Source organism: Balaenoptera musculus, chromosome 3 (assembly GCF_009873245.2).
Source record: "Balaenoptera musculus isolate JJ_BM4_2016_0621 chromosome 3, mBalMus1.pri.v3, whole genome shotgun sequence".
Classification (NCBI taxonomy): domain Eukaryota; kingdom Metazoa; phylum Chordata; class Mammalia; order Artiodactyla; family Balaenopteridae; genus Balaenoptera; species Balaenoptera musculus.
In genome coordinates, this window is record NC_045787.1 from 25,646,753 (window position 1) to 25,665,020 (window position 18,268).

The following is an 18,268-nucleotide window of genomic DNA, read 5'->3' on the forward strand; positions in this document are numbered from 1 at the left end:
ATTTCTTTTTCTCTTAAAAAGTAGCACATGTTGCAAAAGGAGACCTAAGTCAGATGCTTTGCAATCATAACCATTTAAACCTCAGAGAGACAAAAACATTTTCTAAAACTGTAAATCAAATGAATCTTCAGCTAAATTTCTTAAAATAACATTTACTTTAATTTTTAAATTGAGAGCCTATATCACATAAAACCAGGCCCACAAATGTTAGCATATGAAAACGTTTTTGTTGTTTTAGGTTCTCTTGAGTAAGTAATACATTCACAATCACACTTGCTAAAGCTATATTACCAAGGCAGAAAAATGCCTTCTTAAAAAAAGGAGAGCCCCAACAGTTATTTAGCTCATAAGTTTTAATATGAGCCAACAGTTAAGAATAGCTAAGAAAAAAATACCTGACATAAGCTGAAGCTGCACTATAAACTAGAGTGTTTGATTCATGGGTTATAGTACAGGTATTCTTCACTGGTATGCACAATACCAAAAAAAAATATGGCACAGAATTAAAAATCTGGGGCCATCATATTTTAACTGTATTATGGAAAACACTGATAATTAGGATGTGTTCAAAGGGAATCAATATGAAGTTTCTAAGTATGGGTATTATTTCACATAAAGTAAGACCTAGGGACATTCAGTCTAGAAAAGGTGACCTTGGAAGATATGATAGCTGCCTTCTAATAGAAGAGACTTACTCCATGCTGCTCCAGAGAACAGAACTAGAACCAATGGATGGAAGGGTGGCAGATTTCAGCCCAATATGAAAAAGAAAAAAAAACAAAAACTTAGAACAGAGTCCAAAGAAACTCTTATAATTTCTATTTGGATGAGGTTTTCCACGTTTTGTTATTAAAATTAGCTAACATTTCCTACATATATGCCAATTATAAGACAGGAAAAGGGAAGTTTAAACTGTAATAGTGGGAAATTGGTTGGGCATTGACATTTTCTATGGATAATTCCACATCCTTAAGAAAAATTCCAATAACATATACTTCTTCAAAATTCCTAGAACTGAGAAAAAGAATTATGTTTAAAATATAAATACACCAGTTCTGTGAAACCTGTATTTAACGTTTACTGATAAGATTTCCCACGTAGAGACTACATGGTTATGTAAAATTCAGACAGTCTTGAATTCCTATATGTTCCATTCATCCCACTGCTCTTTATCGAGTATCTGTTCACATTTCATGGTCCCCAAAATATGTCCTATAGGACAAAAAACAAAAGTTGGAGTAGAATAGGAATGTCAAGTACACTAGGCAGGCAATTTGACTTATACTACCACTGATCCTTAAAAGTCCATGCAACTCAGGAAGGGATGACCTCATGCTCTGGTTTATGCCTATTGCCCCAGCATAATCATTAATAGTATTCTCACTCTCCTATGTGTCTCAGTTTGAACAGTAAATTTTATAGTCACCCTTCCCAGGAATCATATAAAAAGATGCCAGTGCATTTAGCAACTACCATAGACATCCCTAGGGCTGTCTAACCTAACTTGCTCTGTAGAGCCAGGTCCCTAACCACCATCCGGGCTGGAACCCCATGCTCCACCAAAGCATCATGAAGAATGATGATCCAGTCCCAGTTCCCAGGGGGTCAAGGGCTAGGGCAGCTGACTATTGTTCAGAAAAAAGATTCTCTGATTTGTTATCTTAGACCCATCTGGGAAATTCTCTTCCAATTTCAAATACCTTTGGGAAAACTGCCTTTCACATGACATAGATGACCAGACTGGACTATAGCCATTCAATTAAATATCAAGTAGCTAAGTCTAAATAAGTAAATTAATTTTTAAAAATTCACATCAAGTTCAAATTAGTTTACATAAAAATTAGTCTTAAGTTGAAACAGTTCAAATCAAGATTTTTGCCTAGTCTGGGGCCCGAGAATAAAAGGTGTTAAATTATATCCCTACATAAAATGTAAGACTTAACTGTCTTTAAATTTCTTAAATAGGGAATTCCCTGGCGGTCCAGTGGTTAGGACTCCATGCTCTCACTGCCGAGGGCCTCAGTTCAACCCCTGGCTGGGGAACTAAAATCCCACAAGCCGTGTGGCCAAAAAAAAAAAAAAAAATTTTTTTTTTTCTTAAATAGAACAGGACATAAAATCCCAAATCTTGTGCCACAGAAAATAATTTGTGAAATATGAGAAGATTTTCATTTACTAAGCATCCAGGAGAGCAGAAGCTTTTACTTAGATGGTAATATCCTTTGTGAATAAATTAAATCTAATCAGCTTCAGTCAGTTTTAAACTGGGACAAATTAAATAATAAATTATGAAACAAACATATAAAAACAACATGGGTAAGAAAGTTTAAGAAACAATCAGACAAGGACTTCCCTGGTGGCGCAGTGGTTAAGAATCTGCCTGCCAATGCAGGGGACACGGGTTCGAGCCCTGGTCTGGGAAGATCCCACATGCCGCGGAGCAACTAAGCCTGTGAGCCACAACTACTGAGCCTGCGCTCTAGAGCCCGCAAGCCACAAATACTGAGCCCACGTGCTGCAACTATTGAAGCCCGCGTGCCTAGAGCCTGTGCCCTGCAACAAGAGAAGCCACCGCAATGAGAAGCCTGTGTACTGCAATGAAGAGCAGCCCCCGCTCGCCACAACTAGAGAAAGTCCATGTGCAGCAACGAAGACCCAATGCTGCCAAAAATAAATAAACAAAGAAACAAAAAGATACCAAAAAAAAAAAAGAAAAAGAAAAAGAAACAATCAGACATAAAATGGAAGGGTATTTCTCTTGGGGGGGTGGTGGGGGTGGTGGGGGTGGGGGGGGGCGGAGAGTACTTAGGAAATTACTAATATTGAAGAGTAAAAACATCCTTCATATTTCTGAACTTAAGCTGGAGGTTAATGGTCTGCTCCCTACTTGCTTACCAAAAAGTGAAGCCAGCCAGAAGCCTTACCGAAATAAACAGCCAGCTAAAATCACCAGATGTTTAAAGAAAGCCTACTATAAACTGCAAAAGAAATAAGAATGAACCCATGGGAAATGGACATCTCAAAGCAACAGATAAGAACTTTAAAAATCTCTAATTTGTATCCATAAAACAAGAATTTTACACTAGTTAGAAGATAAAGTTGAAGGACACGGACAAGATAAAAATAAAAGAGAAAGGGTAAATATAGCACATCTAATACTCCAACAAGAAGGAATTCTAGAGAAAAGAAAAAAAGCAGATGGAAGAAATTAAGAAATTTCCCACTCTTGAAGGGAGGCCCGTATTTTCAAATTCAAAGATCTACGGAGTGCAAAACAGAATGAAAGAACAACACTGAGAGACATATATTGATAGCATTTCATAACACCTCAAGACAAAAAAAAAGATCCTTTAAATCTACAGAGAGAAGAAAAACAGATCACCTACGTACAAGTAAATGAAAATCAGACTTATTGATAACACCAGTGGCTGGAGGACAATAGGGTAATGTCTTCAAAATTCAAGGGAAAATGATTATCAATGTAGAATTCTGCACCCAGTTAAACTATTAACACAGAAGAATGATTTTGACATTCAAGGTCTGAAGGAGTTTACCTCCCACATGCCTTTTCTTAGGAAGCTACATGAAAACATACTTCAGCAAACTATAAAACAAGAAAGATATCATGGGATCACACAAACAGTGGATTCAAACTCAGGAGACAGATAAAAGTCCAGGTCGGCAGCTATGCAGCAGGCCCAGAAAGGCAGTAAGTTTATGAGACTGAAATCAAAGGAAGGACAGAAGCCTCCAGGAGAAGGATGTCTAGGAAAACAGACGACTGGACAATAGACAGTAGACCAAGAGCCTGGGAAAATTTCATGATATAATCAAGGCACCAAGAAGATTTGGGTGAAAAAAAGGGTAATGAAAGACTTCAGGAAATATAAAACTGCTCAAGAAAAGTCATGATCTCAGTTGACCAATTAATAGGGTGTAAAAAAGGAAAAATCTGTTTGGACTTGACCCTGCAAAGATTCTCTATTAAGTGATACAGGGTTGTAAAAATGGAATACATGAGGAATTCTAATCATAGAACAGTACTTGGCTCCAGAGTAAATACTATTCAGTCATAATAATGAAACAGTTTTCTGCTTTAAGGTTTTAGAATCAACCTAAATCACAGAAGATAAACTATGATTACAGAACACAATGTAAGTGTCATCACAAGGAAAACGAGAGCTGAGTTGGGGGATGGGGTGGAGAAAGAGGGAAAGTAAAGCACAAGGGTTTCAAGATTCTTAGAGAGTACCAAGATACTGTCTACCTTTGATGGAACTAGAATTGGTGTGTATTGTTTGAAGTAACAGAAATAGCCATATCACTGAATCTGGGAGGAGAAATGAGAAGCATGAGAGAGCATGTATGAAATCCTAACCATGATTGTAAGAAATCAAGCTATAATGCATAAAGTTGATAAATTAAGACATAAAAAAGCAGCATACTATTTAGTGATATGGAGGTTAGAAATAAAACCAAAATGTGTTAAAGGTGGGGAATTGGGAGGCAGGGAGAAGGAAAATAAGGGACTGTTGTTTTCATTAAGCCCTTCTATACTATTTTCAATTAATTAATGCATTACTCTGAGTAATGAAAGATAAGCAGAAAGATAACAGAATAGAATTCTCAAACTGGCAACTTCAATGACCAACAAACCCACCCCGAATTTAAATACTCCTTTCTAGTTATCCCAACACAACTCCAATATCTACATTTCTGGCCTCAACCCTAATCTATATCCAACTTTAGGCCCATCTTTAAGTGCTTCTGAATTCCATTAATATGACCTGGCTTTATACTACACTACTAAATTTATAGTCACTACTGAAATTAAAATAACTTACGTGTACAAATGGCTTGTCCGCATATGCGGCATCCTACACCTCTGTTAGTTTCTATACAACAGTGGTTCTCAAAATGTGATCCAAGGACCGCTGAGGGTCCCTAAGGCCGTTTCAGAGGGCTCAGGAGGTTGGTTCTCCCTTTTCAATTACAGATTGCCTTCATATATTTTAATCCGAACAATTTATTGCAACAGACTAAATGCAGAAGCAGGTATGAGAATCCACCTTGAGATATTAAAAAGATTTGTAAAAATGTTAAACAATGCTTCTCATCTTACTACTTTTTCAGTGGTTGGAATATAGTTATTTTTCATAAAGATATTTTTGGTTAGCATGTAGTGGGGTTTTTTTTACTATTTTAAAACAATTTAAATATTTTAAAAATTTCTAAAATAGTAAATATTAGTATAATCCACATAAGCAAAAGCTTTTGGGGGTTTTTAATAATCAGAAGTTAGAAGGGTCCCCAAACCAAAAAGTTTGAGAACCACCATTTTATGATACAGAACATTAACTTAGAGTCTGTAATGGTATTCACCATTCATTTTCCTGCTCTTTACTTACTGCCCCTTTAAGCAAAATGTTTCCTTCTATCTTATGACATGGAAACAGTACTTGCTCTCAGGTAAAATGAGCACTGCAAAAGTGGCCAGAGCCCCAAGTCTGCTGCCTACAGCTGTGTAATAGTCTTATCTAGGGCTCCAAATCTCCTCCCAGTTTACCCAGTGTGCTGCTGTACAAATATTATTTTCTAAGTTAGCAGAGACATCAAAGGCATAGGGAAGTAATGGTTTAGAATTTTGGAACTCCCACACAAAACTAACAGCAGGTGAATTAGGAAAAAGCCCACTTCCTCCTTTAAGGGAGAACTGTAAGGAAACTTTCCTGTCTCAGCCTTGGCTCCAAGTAAAGGAGAGAAGCCTCTCCTGATAATTCTTAACAACAGGCCAGCACTCCCCTACTTTGGGCTCTGGAATTCACATTAGCTAACCAGGAAAACTAACTAATTGGTTTGGCGTTTATTTACTTATTTATTTTCTTCCAGGTACCACAAAATGCTCATTCCTCTCTAATGCTACCATGTTCCAAAAAAGAGGAGATCTCAATCAAAAATCACAAACAAAACCCATAAGAAAACAAGATACTAGGAGCAAGAGTTTGAAAAAAAAAAAAAAAGACTGCAAGTGTTAGTATTGGATATGAAATATAAAATAAGTACACTTAAAGAAGTAAAGAGACTATGAAAACCAAGACCAAGAACTAAGAGTTCAATCAAAAACAACCAGATGAATTAAAAAAAAAACAGAATTTCCAGAAATGAAATACAGTATATTAAAATTATAATCAGAAACTCAGAAAGGCATTACGTAACTGATTAGACATAGCTGGCAAAAAAAAATCTATAAAAATTACTCAGAAGGCACACAAAGAGATGAAAGATATTAAAGAGGTTAAAAGACCAGGAGAAAAAAATAAAAAATGGTAACTTAACAACTCATTGGAGTTGCAAATGAAGAAAAAGGGAGAGAGGAAACATCTAAATAGAATGTCTGATATAACAATCCTCAGATCCAGGAGCCCCCAACTAACCCTAAGTAGGATTAAATAAGGAATTCTCACCAATACGAATCTGAGTGAAACTGTAAACACCAAAGAGAGAGAAGCACAAGTAGCTTGAGGAAAAAAAATCCCTAGAAACTAAGTGATGACTTCTCAAGAATGAGAAGGGTGAAATGAAGATATTTTGAGATTAAAAAAGAGAGAAAAACCAAAAAAACATTGTTATCAGTAGACCCACATTAAAGGACATTCTCAAAGATTTACTTTAGGAAGAATGAAAATGAATGAATGTTAAATAAAAAAAAAAAAAAAGTGGTAAATACGACGGCAAATTTAAATACTCACTAGCTATATAAAACAATAATTTTGTTCAACAACGGTTGTGAGGTTAAGAACATCTGAAATATAGTACAACAAAAGCACAAAAATCAGGAGGGGACTGACCAAAGTTAAAACATTTTAAGTCCTGGTATTGTTTAGGAGAGTAAAGGTAATGATTAACTTTAGACTAAGTGAAACATGCTAAATTTCTAGAGGAACCACTATAGGACAAATGCGAAATGTTTCATTTCTGAAAGGCCATGAGGGAAACAAGTCTCAGTCAAGAAAATGTAGGCAGCTCCTGTCACTTACATTATTAAATGTGCTTTTTACCCCCTGGAAAAACATACTTTGTATGTGTTTGTTTCAATTTTGCATAAAATGGTAAAGTAACTGATAAAACTTTTTTTTTTCTGTCTTTCTCTTGGCACACAAAACACAATTTAACCTTTCCATTAGTCCAAATTTAATGCTCAACATTGTTGGACTTTTCTAGGTCAAATTATGGCATTTTACGTATCTACAAAATCACTGACAAATTTATCTTTACATTTAGTATTTTATAATGTTGAGAATGATGCAAAATTAAACTTTCTCACAGAATCACCCCAAAGACAAACCACCTTTAAATATTCCTTAAACTTGTTATTGTAATGTCATGCTCCCATTAACCTTCACAGTGCTATTAAAACAATAACTGCATCATTGTAGAATTTTAGCAAGAAATTTAAATTCAGGCTCTGTTTTCTTCTTAAAAACTAGAATAAATAAAATAACTAATCCTACAATTTCTACCAACTCTTTAGATGGGTAGACTACAAGGGAGAGAGGGTGGTTAAATATCATATGAAAACCACTGACAGTTTTCTTGACATCTTTTAACTCTCAACATACCAGGAGAAATATCATTTGGGTCCATTGGACCTCTTACATTTTCTGTATTTTTGAGGTCATTTGACAATTTACATAAGAATAAGGGATAATGAAAATACTATTAGAAAATTTTAAATACAAAGTACAGTAAACCCAAATTTTTATTCCACATATACACAAAATGGACCATGTTCTCTGAACGTAACTGCTCATCAACTTTCATGCATGAACATGGAACATGTCCATCCCATAAATGCTAATTCCACATTTCAAATATTTCTCTAATGAGTTCTAACTTACCATTACTTTTGGTTCATCTTCCTGCATTTGAATTGTCAAAATGCAATGCTTAAAAAAGTTTTGAAATGTTTTATGGCTCATATTTTGTTGAAGAGAGATGGTCATTTACTTTGCTCCATAACTATAAAACACTGTCAGTGTTTTTGCTTTGGAATGATCTAAAGAATCTTTTAATTTCTACACCATCTATTTCCTTCCAACTACCTTTGTATACAAATCTGCCTTAAGCATCTGTCCACTAATGAACCGTATCGAGTAAATTTTGGTTCACAAACATCACAAAACATGAAAGATTTCTGCCACATATGCTTTTAGCAAAATGGGATGTTCTGGAACTTGTCACAGAATATTACATAATGAAGTCCTTCCTGTTAACTAGATGAGAATACCTTACTTTCCTTTTTTATCCTTATATTGTTCACTCACTGATTCTTCAGTTTGAAAAAAATCATCTAGGACATTGTATCTATAGACTCTTAGGCTGAGATTTTGCTTATACAATCAATTTCACCATTATCATTTGTCTAGAGTGGTGCTATTTTTGTATTCATCTTATTTAGCTAAGAGTTGTCAAATATTGTCTTGTGTTAACTTTCTTCTCTTTGCCGGTATGAACAGAGAATGAGTAATTCTGACTCCTCAACTGTGCTGAAGGAAAACTAAAAGCCAACTATTAAAGACAGCATCTCTCCTTTCTTTCATACCTTCTTGAAAGACGATGCAATACTTTAGGCAATGCAACATCCTCCAATTATTTCACTATTGTACTATCCTTCTAGGTCAGTGGTCCCCAACCTTTTTGGCACCAGGGACTGGTTTCGTGGAAGACAATTTTTCCACGGATGGGAGGGGGTGGTTCACGCAATAATGAGAGCAATGGGAGCAGCAGATAAAGCTTCGCTCGCTTGCCCGCCGCTCACCTCCTGCTGTGAGGCCCGGTTCCTAACAGGCCATGGACCAGTACCGGTCCGCGGCCCGGGAGTTGGGGACCCCTGTTCTAGGTGCTTCCAACACCATTTTCCTATTGTATTAGTCTTCTTTTAACATAGTTAGGAATAAGTGATGAGTAAAGAGGAAATAATTCCTAGGATCATGAAATAGCAAAATGTTTCAAGATACAGAAAAATAAGATCACTAAGATTCCATACTCCAAATCTTAGACTTATAAAAAAAGATCCAGTGGATCCATATGGTAATTAAGATAAAATGAATTTTATTCCATTTTGAAAAATAAGCAAATTGTTTTCTTTGGAAGACCTCTAAGAAAGAAAAAGTCATGCAATGTTAATCCTTGTAAATATTTGTGAACAGAATTACTCAAAAAAGAAACAAACTATTGGGTACAATTAAAGCTAATGGATACCATAAATTAAACCAAAGTGCTCTATAACTTTCTATACTCAAGAAAAACACATCTTTCATTATGTCTCAAACATATTAACATTTCTTCAGAGAAAGGTATGAATATTCACACTGAGATGCAAATAAAAAATTAAAAATAGCCTCCCCCCCACTTCATGTTAGTTTCTACTGTCAAGTTTTTTTTTTTTTGCAAACTTACTAGCAGCATTTTCAGAATTTTTTGGATTTCATAAATGTGAATAAGGAATTAAGCCTGTACAATAAGATCCCCAAATCCTCTAAATACAGAGCTAGGATAACCAGATATTCTTAAAGTAATGGATAGCAAATGAAGGATTTTAAGCAGAAGAGTGTTGGGATTAAATTTACATTTTATAGTGACCATTCTGCTTATAGTAAAAAATGGTTTGGGATGAGTGGGACTGGGGGAGTGAGAGAAGCAATAAAGCCACCTTCATAAATCACATCACTCTTTGCCCTCATCTATATGATTAGTTTTTAAAAGGTTTTCTTACTGTTTTTCGTTTTTCTATCAAGTGTCAGATTTCCTCAAACCTCTTTTCAAGGAAGTTTTCTGCCCATTTAATGCCGACTACCATACCAATGTAATGCACTTTATACAATATATTATCTTTTCCCAGAAATAAAAAATGAATTAAAAATTTTATTTTCATTTAATTGATCTTCAAAAACAGTGCTTCCGAATACTTTAAGCCCATTTAACCTCTAGGACCCTCAAGAATTTATTTGTGGATAAACAACTGTATAGCACAGGGAACTACATTCAATATCCTGGGATAAACCACAATGGAAAAGAATGTGAAAAAGAATGTATACGTGTGTGTAACTGAGCTGCTTTGCTATACAGCAGAAATTCACACAACACTGTAAATCAACTGCACGTCAACTACAGCAACAAAAAATTTTATTTGAATACTAAATTAGACTACAAGACCTATCTTATGCAAAATTTTATGCTTGTCTTTCTGTAGCTCCAAACGATCAGATTCTAGTTTTTCTATACTGGCTGCCCATGAAAATTATACCAAAGATTTTGCTAACTATCAATCCTTTATCCAGCCTCTCTAAAGCCCTAACATTGCTGATTACTCCATCTTCTTTTGGTTTTTATGAACACTACATTCTTCCAGCTCTCTGCCCACCCCGACCCTGTCCCAGTATTTGCTTCTTTCTTTGGCCCTACTTTAAACACAGATGTCCCCCAAGTTTGTAACTATGGCTCTGTTCTATTTTTTTTCCCCACTCATTCAAAAAACGTTTACTAAATGTTTGATGTATGGCAGGCACTGTACTTTCTCTGGTTTCATCCATGCTCACAGCTATAATGGTGGATCACCACCACATGGATGATATTTGGATTTACACTACGACCCTTATCCCTCTTCTGAGCTCCATTTCCAAATGTCTACTGAATATAATATTAACATTGATGGAGATATATGTATGCAGGGGCTATTCTGAGCACTTTACAAATTTTATCTCATTGAATTCTCAAATCACCGTGGAGACTGTAGAGGCCTCCAGGGATGCTGATAGTGTTGTTTTTTTGATCTGGTGCTGGTTATACAGGTGTGTCCAGCTTATGACACTTCATCAAGCTATATTCTTATTATATGTGCAGTTCTTTTTATATATACCATACTTCGACGGAGAATTTTTTTAAAATTTCAATCCTATGAGGTAATTATTAGTATTATCTCTAATTTATAGATGAAGAAACTCAAGTACCAAAGGACTGTTTGCCCAATGTCACATGACAAATAGTAGAGGGATCCTGAATTCAGCTCAGCTAGCCTGACTACAGAACCCACCAACTACCAACCATATCAAGAATTTAATTCAGGTAATTCCCTGGCAGTCCAGTGGTTAGGACTCTGCGCTTTCACTGCCGAGGGCTCGGGTTCAATCCCTGGTCTGGGAACTAAGATCCCGCATGCCACACAGCGCAGCCTGCGGGGGTGGGGTGGGGGTGGATTTAATTCATTCCTATCTTGGCTCAACGCATTTTGTCTAAAATGACCTTCCCTCTATTTTCAGAATTAAAGACCATGAAGCCTACCTCAAACTCCATAGTCAGAATCCTCCAATTCCCCATTTTAGTATTTTATTAAAACTCAGTTATGATTGCTATCATGGCATAGTTACCTGTAGGTAGACCTGCCCCTACCCTCATCCCCCAAGAGTGTAAACTCCTTGAAAGCAGGGACTATGCATGCTGTAAGTTACTCCCTATGAACGTATTTTAATGTATATATTACATGAGGAGACTAATACTAAAACAACAAAAAAAGCCCAGCGTTCTTTGCTTCATTAATTCGCCCTCTGTAAGGACGAATTAAGAGCTGCACTGCACACAGCTTTCACAAAACACTAAGAAATGTTATACTCAGAACAACGACCCTAATTGTGATAGAGTGATGCCAAGGACAATGTTGTTGGCGCACTCCTCACCTTTAATCTCATTCTAGTAATTCTAACATACTTTGTCAATTACTACATTTATAAGCCCAAGGACTGTCTTCTGATTACCCTGATGGTGTACTTCTGAATAATAATTTGGTTGATTTGCTTTTTTTGACAAATACCTCTATTTAAACAGCTATATATTCTAATCCAACTGCCCATAAGCATACATCTATTTCTGGGCTCTCTATTTTAAGCCAATGATCTATTTGTCTATCCCTCTACCAATACCACATTTTCCTGTTTAATAACATCTTTTGGTCCCTGCTAATACAAGACCTTCCTTACGATATCTTACAAGACTGTCATGACTACTTTTGGACAAATACTCTCTTCACTATCAACATGAGAACTCCTTTATCAAGTTACCCCAAAAAGCCTGTTGTGATTTTTACTGCAATTACATTAAACATATAGACTACTTAGGAGAACATCGATAACTTGATAGTATTGATTTTTTTTCACTGTATGAACGAACACAGCCCCTCTTCAATTATTTGTCTTCTTTTATGTCCTTTACAGCCTATTGTATTTTTTTCTTAAAGTGTTTTGCATATCTCATTAGTTTTATTTCTACTTAATAGATTTTGTGGCTATATAAAAAGGACTTATTTGAAATTTGATAATCTAATTCAACATTGCTGAAACAGGAGTGATCTTAGATCCAGAAAATTTGAACTCTTATTATTTCTCATATTAGTCTGTTGATTATAATCATGTTGCTTGCAAATAATTAAAAACTTGGAGGTCCCTATTAAACGGACATTGAAACTGAGGCCTCCAACTGATACTCAAGTACCTACTTTTAAAACATTTGAGATTATGAAGCTCTATATATTAAGTGTGCGATACCCATCAACTAAGGAGAGCTTTTAAAACCCTTTTAGTATTATTATACAAATCTCTATAGAAAACTAGCATTGGTTAAATGCCTATTGAAAACCAAGCACTAGGCTAGGAAGTTTTATATTTAATAACTTCACCTCAAAGCAAGTTAGTTGAGGAAACTGAGTTGTAGAAAGATTAGGTGACTTGCACAAGTGCCTAAAGAGATAGAGTTGAGATTCAAATCCGAAGTCTGACTAGCTCAGGCCCTTTTCATTATAGTATACTGTGAGGCAGGTTATAAAAACACAGTCAAGCATACACCTTAAGCATTCTATACAGGGCTATTCTCCCTCATCCTACTCTTAAGGCTATTAATAACACATACAGGATATATCATCATTGTAAAAGCACTAATCCTTTCGGAAAGAAAATTTTCATTATTTCAAATTCATTCATGCAATATGAATCCTAAGATCTCTGATTCAACAATGGAGGAGCTGATATAATTAGCAGTTGCAGTAAATTTTTTTTTGGTAGAGCCAGTAAATTTCCATCACTAAGATCGGTTTCAAAAACCTGTTCACCTGGTTTTTTCACCATCTCAGTTAGTCATTACTTCTTTCTACCTTACTAGCGTTACTTTTATTCTTTCCTCCAAGATACAATATTCTTAACCCTACATTCAAATAAAAAGCAAAAAAGAGAAGGAGAAAAAGGAAAATTCACTGGCCAATCAACCTACCCAAGTTATCTTAGTGATGTGAAAAGATACTTATCCTTTAGGAACAGATGTCCTAAAGACATCTCAAGAATCACTAGATGAGATGCCTTCTTTTGACTAACAGATGCTTAATTTAAGCTAATGTCCAGACAACAGTCGAAATCCACTTAAACATTTATCATTTAACAACATTTGCTGAGATTCTAAGAATATGGGGGCAATTATTTTGTACCTTTATACAATCATTACTCTATGAAGTTTCTGAACTCAATTAATTCTAGATATTAAAAGGGTAAAAAAAAGTTGCCGAATGATTATTTTAAATAGCTAACTTTATTGAAGGTAGAATAACATTCAGATACCAATGATACACTAAGAGCTATAGATAGAACAAAGAAAATTAGTTTAAGCACAAGCTAAACATTTAGGTTATGCTAGTTAACAGACAAGCGTCTTGAGTAGATAGAGAGGTGACAAGAACGATATGACCAAGGCTTTTCTAAAGAATACGAGAAACTGGCTGTTTAAAACTCTCAAAGAAAAAGTTATGTCCTATTCATAGTGGGATATAATGGAATTACTTTAGTTTATATTACATATACATATTTGTTTATGCCACAAATCCCCTTCAAAAACTGGAGAACTCCTATGAGAACTTCTGTAAAACTGCCAATGAAGGAGACAAAAAAACTGATTTGATCCTATGATACTATTAATTAGAAAGTTTTTTCCACTGAGAATTATCTTTCTCACATTCTTTGCTACCCTAAGTTCTTACAACTGTTGAAATCATTTTTTTCAAGATTTATTATAAAATTAATGTCTGTCTAAAAGTTTTTAAGTATATCTTCTCAAACAAAAAAGGTACTCTACTGAAGTAGGTACCTATCTAACCAAGTTCCCTTTCTGCCATGAAGCCATTCTTATTTTTTCCTCACGCTTGAGATCTGCCTTGTCCTACACACCCCTAAATTAACATTCTACCAGAAATATATACTTATAAACACAATAATTAATACTTAAAACCTTTCTGATTTTGTCACTGCCAAGGGGAAAAAAGCACATGAAAGGTAAGAAAATGAAGATTACATTTGCAATAGTGGCAAATGGCGCAATAGGTTTATTTACTAGCCTTAAAAAAATACAGAAAGCAGGAAGAAAAGCAATCAGTAGCTGATGGAACGTGTAGCACAAGGACTGAATAAATGCTTACCACAAAAATATTTAATATGTATTATACAAAAGAAAAACCTGGTTTATCTAAAGGTTATTAGTAGTAGAACTTATAAGAGATCTTTACAACATCTCTTAAAGAACTTTGATACTTAGTATGCCATTATAAATCTCAAATATTAACAAGCAAAAAGCAAGTCTAAATTTAAAATTAATTTAATCAAATACCTCACATAGTTGTAACCAAGAAAACTAAGAACTGGAATTAAATCTAGACTTAGAATAGTTACTCTCAGTTATCTGTACTCAATGACAGGTGAAGCAACTATTCACATAATCTACAGGTAAATGTTTAAGATCTCCTTGAGTTTACATCCTTCAAAAAAATTTTTTTTGGCAAAGTAAGCCTTGGTCTTCCATGTCTCAAAGTTACATTTTAATGATTTCTAGACAGGAAGAAAGAGGAGCACCATCACTGCATCTTTTGCATATGCTTTTATTATTAATGCTATTTGTTCATCTTCCTTGAACCAAGGTATTAGCATTACTGGACCTGATTTCTTTCCATTAAAAACAAACAATTCTATATAGTATGTTATATACAAGGACAGAGCATCTTAACAAAGTAATGTCAAAAGACTAGTCGTTTCTCATTAGACACACATATAACAAGCAATTTAATACTTTGGATTGCTGTTACAGTTTACTGAAACTTTACAAGATTCAAAGCCAAAGAAAAACTAGGTACAGAAATTCTGTAATAGCTTCCTATACTGGGATAAAATACATACATGCAAATATTTGATCAAAAAATTATCTTTAAATTGGCATTTCCTCCCCTCATTTCTATCTATAGGTTTGCATTAGAAAAAATATTTCAAAACTGCCACAAAGAACAAACCCACTACATTTTCAGTAAACAGTTAATAATCCAACAAATCTATCACTCTGTCCACAGTAACAGAAAAATACTGTGTAAAACAATTAAAACTTAAATGGTTAAATACAGCCTTGTGTAGGACACACAGTACTTGGTAGCAGTAGATTTATGGCACAGTGCTGATTAGCTATATCTTGTTTCCCAGAAAAAGAAAATGGCTTGATTTTTCTCTCTCTCCACGAAAATTATTTGCTCTTTATTAAAGTGGCTGAGACTTTGTTAGTTGTTTATCACAATTTGTAAGCAAAGAATTTTTAAAAAGTTTGAAAAGCCCCAAGATCGTGCCCCAATAATTTGTCATCTCAGTTCTTTTTCTGGAAATAAGCTTCAAGGTAAAAGAGACTTGTAAAAAAATGCCCCATGCGTTCAACGCATTTGACAATTAGTAGAATATTAATTTCATCAATAAAACACATTTATACATTTTAACATCTCTTAAAAATCAATGGGGTCTTAAGCACTGAGTCATATTTTAACTGGTAGTGATTTTTTTAGTGATACATAAAATAATGATACCCTTCCTTTACAATAAATGGTATCTTATAATTCCATGAAATATGGCAACTCTGTTCCTCAGAATTACAAGTTTTAACCGAAAATGATAGCCCAATTTTACAGATGAGGAAAATGAAAGACCAAATAAGAGATGTCCCCAACGTCATTAAAATCCGGAGCAAAAAAGACTGGAACCCAGGTCTTCTGGTTCCCAGTGATGTCCTTTCCATTAGACAACCCGCCGCCTGAAGTGAATGAGGTGAGAAAACTACCTGGGTTTATTAAGCAATAACTAATTTACCTAGCACACAGATATCTAATATAGTCTCTCTCTCTCTAAAAAGCTGATCACTTAGGAGCCCTGAACGCTTATGGCCTGAGTCTAAAGAGACTCAGACTGACTCAAAAGTAACAACAACAGAATCTAATGTTTTTCTTTCTTTTGATAAGATATATAACGAACTACAGAAACTTCAGAAATTAGAGCTTCCCTTAAGTAAGAGATTTCATAGGGTGCATTTCACTAACTCGGTACCTCACTTGCACTTTTCATTTCCCTGGAGGGGAAAGACCCGCCAAGGGAAATTACTGGCCCACCTGGAGCCTAAACGCAACAGCTAGAACAAAGCTGTGGACTCATTTATCAGCACTAGAAACTTCGCACATCTCTTCCAGTCTACCAGCTACACAATTCACAGGTGGTTGGTGTGTTTACCTCTCTCCTTGCAAGGAGAACTAAAGAAACCAAACGAATGCGATGACACCCACAGTCTGTTTGTGGGGATCGGGTGGAGGGCCAGGGGAGACCACGAGACGCAGGAGAAGGCACCCGAAAAAACAACACGTTATCTGGGCTCGGGGGGCCGGAGCACCGGGCGAGGACCGGTGCCCGGGCGGCGGCGCGACTCCGCACTCCCCAAAAGGTGTCCTCGCCCACCGTCTCTTTCCCCAAGTGGGAGGGGGGTCGGAGGTGGAGACCGGCCCGGCGGGGGCGGGGACCGGAGGCACCGCAGGGGCCGCGGCCTCGGCTCCCTCCCTCCCAGCCCGGCGGGGGTGGCGGCTCGGCTCCGAGGCCGCGGGAGGCCATTTTAGCTGCGGGGCCGCCGAAGGCCCGGGAGGCCCTCCGCGGCCCCCCGCCTCACCGTCTCCCGCTCCCGCCCCCACCGGGGCCGCTGTCCGCCCCGGGCCGGGCGAGGCCGCGGGGCTCGGCCTGCCGCCGGCCGGCGCTCGGGGGGGGGGGGGCGGGGGGGCGGCGGGCGTGTGGGCGTCGTGTCGGCGGGATCCGGGCGGAGGGGCGAGCAGGGGAAGAGGAGAGAGAGGGCGGGGAGCCGTTACCTATACTGGGCCGCAGCCGCCGCCGCCGCCGCCCCGCTGTGGGTGAATCCAAAGTAGTTGCCGGTCGCCATTTTGGCATCTTCCCCCAGCCGGCTGGGCACTGCGGCGGGCACGGAGAGCCGGGTCCCATGGCGGGAGGAGAGGCGCGGAGGGGCAGAGACGCCGAGGGAGGGAAGGGGAGAGAGAGAGAGAGAGAGGCGCCGTGAGAAGCTGCCCTCGCCGGGCCGGGCCGCGGCCGCGCCGCCTCCCCCTCCCGCCTCGCACTCACTCACTCGTACGCCCCGGTGGCGGCCGCCGCCTCCTCCCCAGGGCCTGCCCCAACCCCCCGCGCCTCCCCCGCCGCCCCGGCCGGGGAAGGGCCACGCCGGGGACCCCGACGGGGACATTATACTCACCATAGGTGAAAGAAACTACAGGGCATATGGGAATCATGGGCTCGGGCTGCTGCTGCTGAACTCTGAACTCTCACCCGCTGCCTCCTCCTCTGCCCCGCTCCTCCTCAGCGGAGGAACAGACCGCCACCTCCCACCGCACTGCGTCAGGCGCTCCCGCGCTCGGCACCCTGGGAGCTGTAGTCCCGCCGCCTTCGCGGCTCCGACGGGCGCGTGCCGGGGCTCAGCCGAGGCGGGTTGGGGCGCCCTCCGGAGAAGGCGGGCTTGGTCTCCTCGCTGTGGGTGGCGAAGGCGAGCCGAGCCGCGCGGCCGGGAGAGGAATCGGGGAGAGGGACCCGAGAGAGTGACGTCTGCCAGCCTTTTCTTCTTACTTTTCACTTCTTCTCACTTTGGCGTGTGCATTTGTTCTCTCCCTTTCGCCCTTCTCCACCGTGCACTTTTCACCAGGACTTGAGCTGGACTAATTGGATTTTTCCTTATTCTCGCATTCCCGCTTCTTGTCCTTAGCCTTTAAAGTGGAGAAGGAAAGACGGGGAGAAGAGAAAGAGAAAAAGAACGGCAGGTGTGCTATTGCGTTGGATACCCCTTCCGGCCCACTTCTCTTCTGATCCCTTCTCCCACCCGCACCCACCCCTTGATT

General features: G+C 38.2%; 1 protein-coding gene across 3 annotated transcripts in view; it reads right to left on the bottom strand.

Annotated features, from left to right (window-relative positions):
- Positions 1-17,795, bottom strand: part of ZFR (zinc finger RNA binding protein) — a 77,425-nt gene extending 59,630 nt beyond the window's left edge. For 2 of the 3 annotated variants that reach the window (XM_036845904.1, XM_036845906.1), the window contains exons 1-3: positions 17,632-17,782; positions 17,237-17,336; positions 696-719 (exon numbers count right to left, since the gene is read on the bottom strand). In XM_036845904.1, coding sequence (XP_036701799.1) covers positions 696-719; positions 17,237-17,336; positions 17,632-17,668 — 161 coding nt within the window. In that variant the 5' untranslated portion in view covers positions 17,669-17,782. Of the gene's footprint in view, positions 1-695; positions 720-17,236; positions 17,337-17,631 lie in introns of all 3 variants that reach the window. The other variant, XM_036845905.1, reaches the window with a different exon arrangement.
- Between the last annotated feature and the right edge of the window lie 473 nt (positions 17,796-18,268).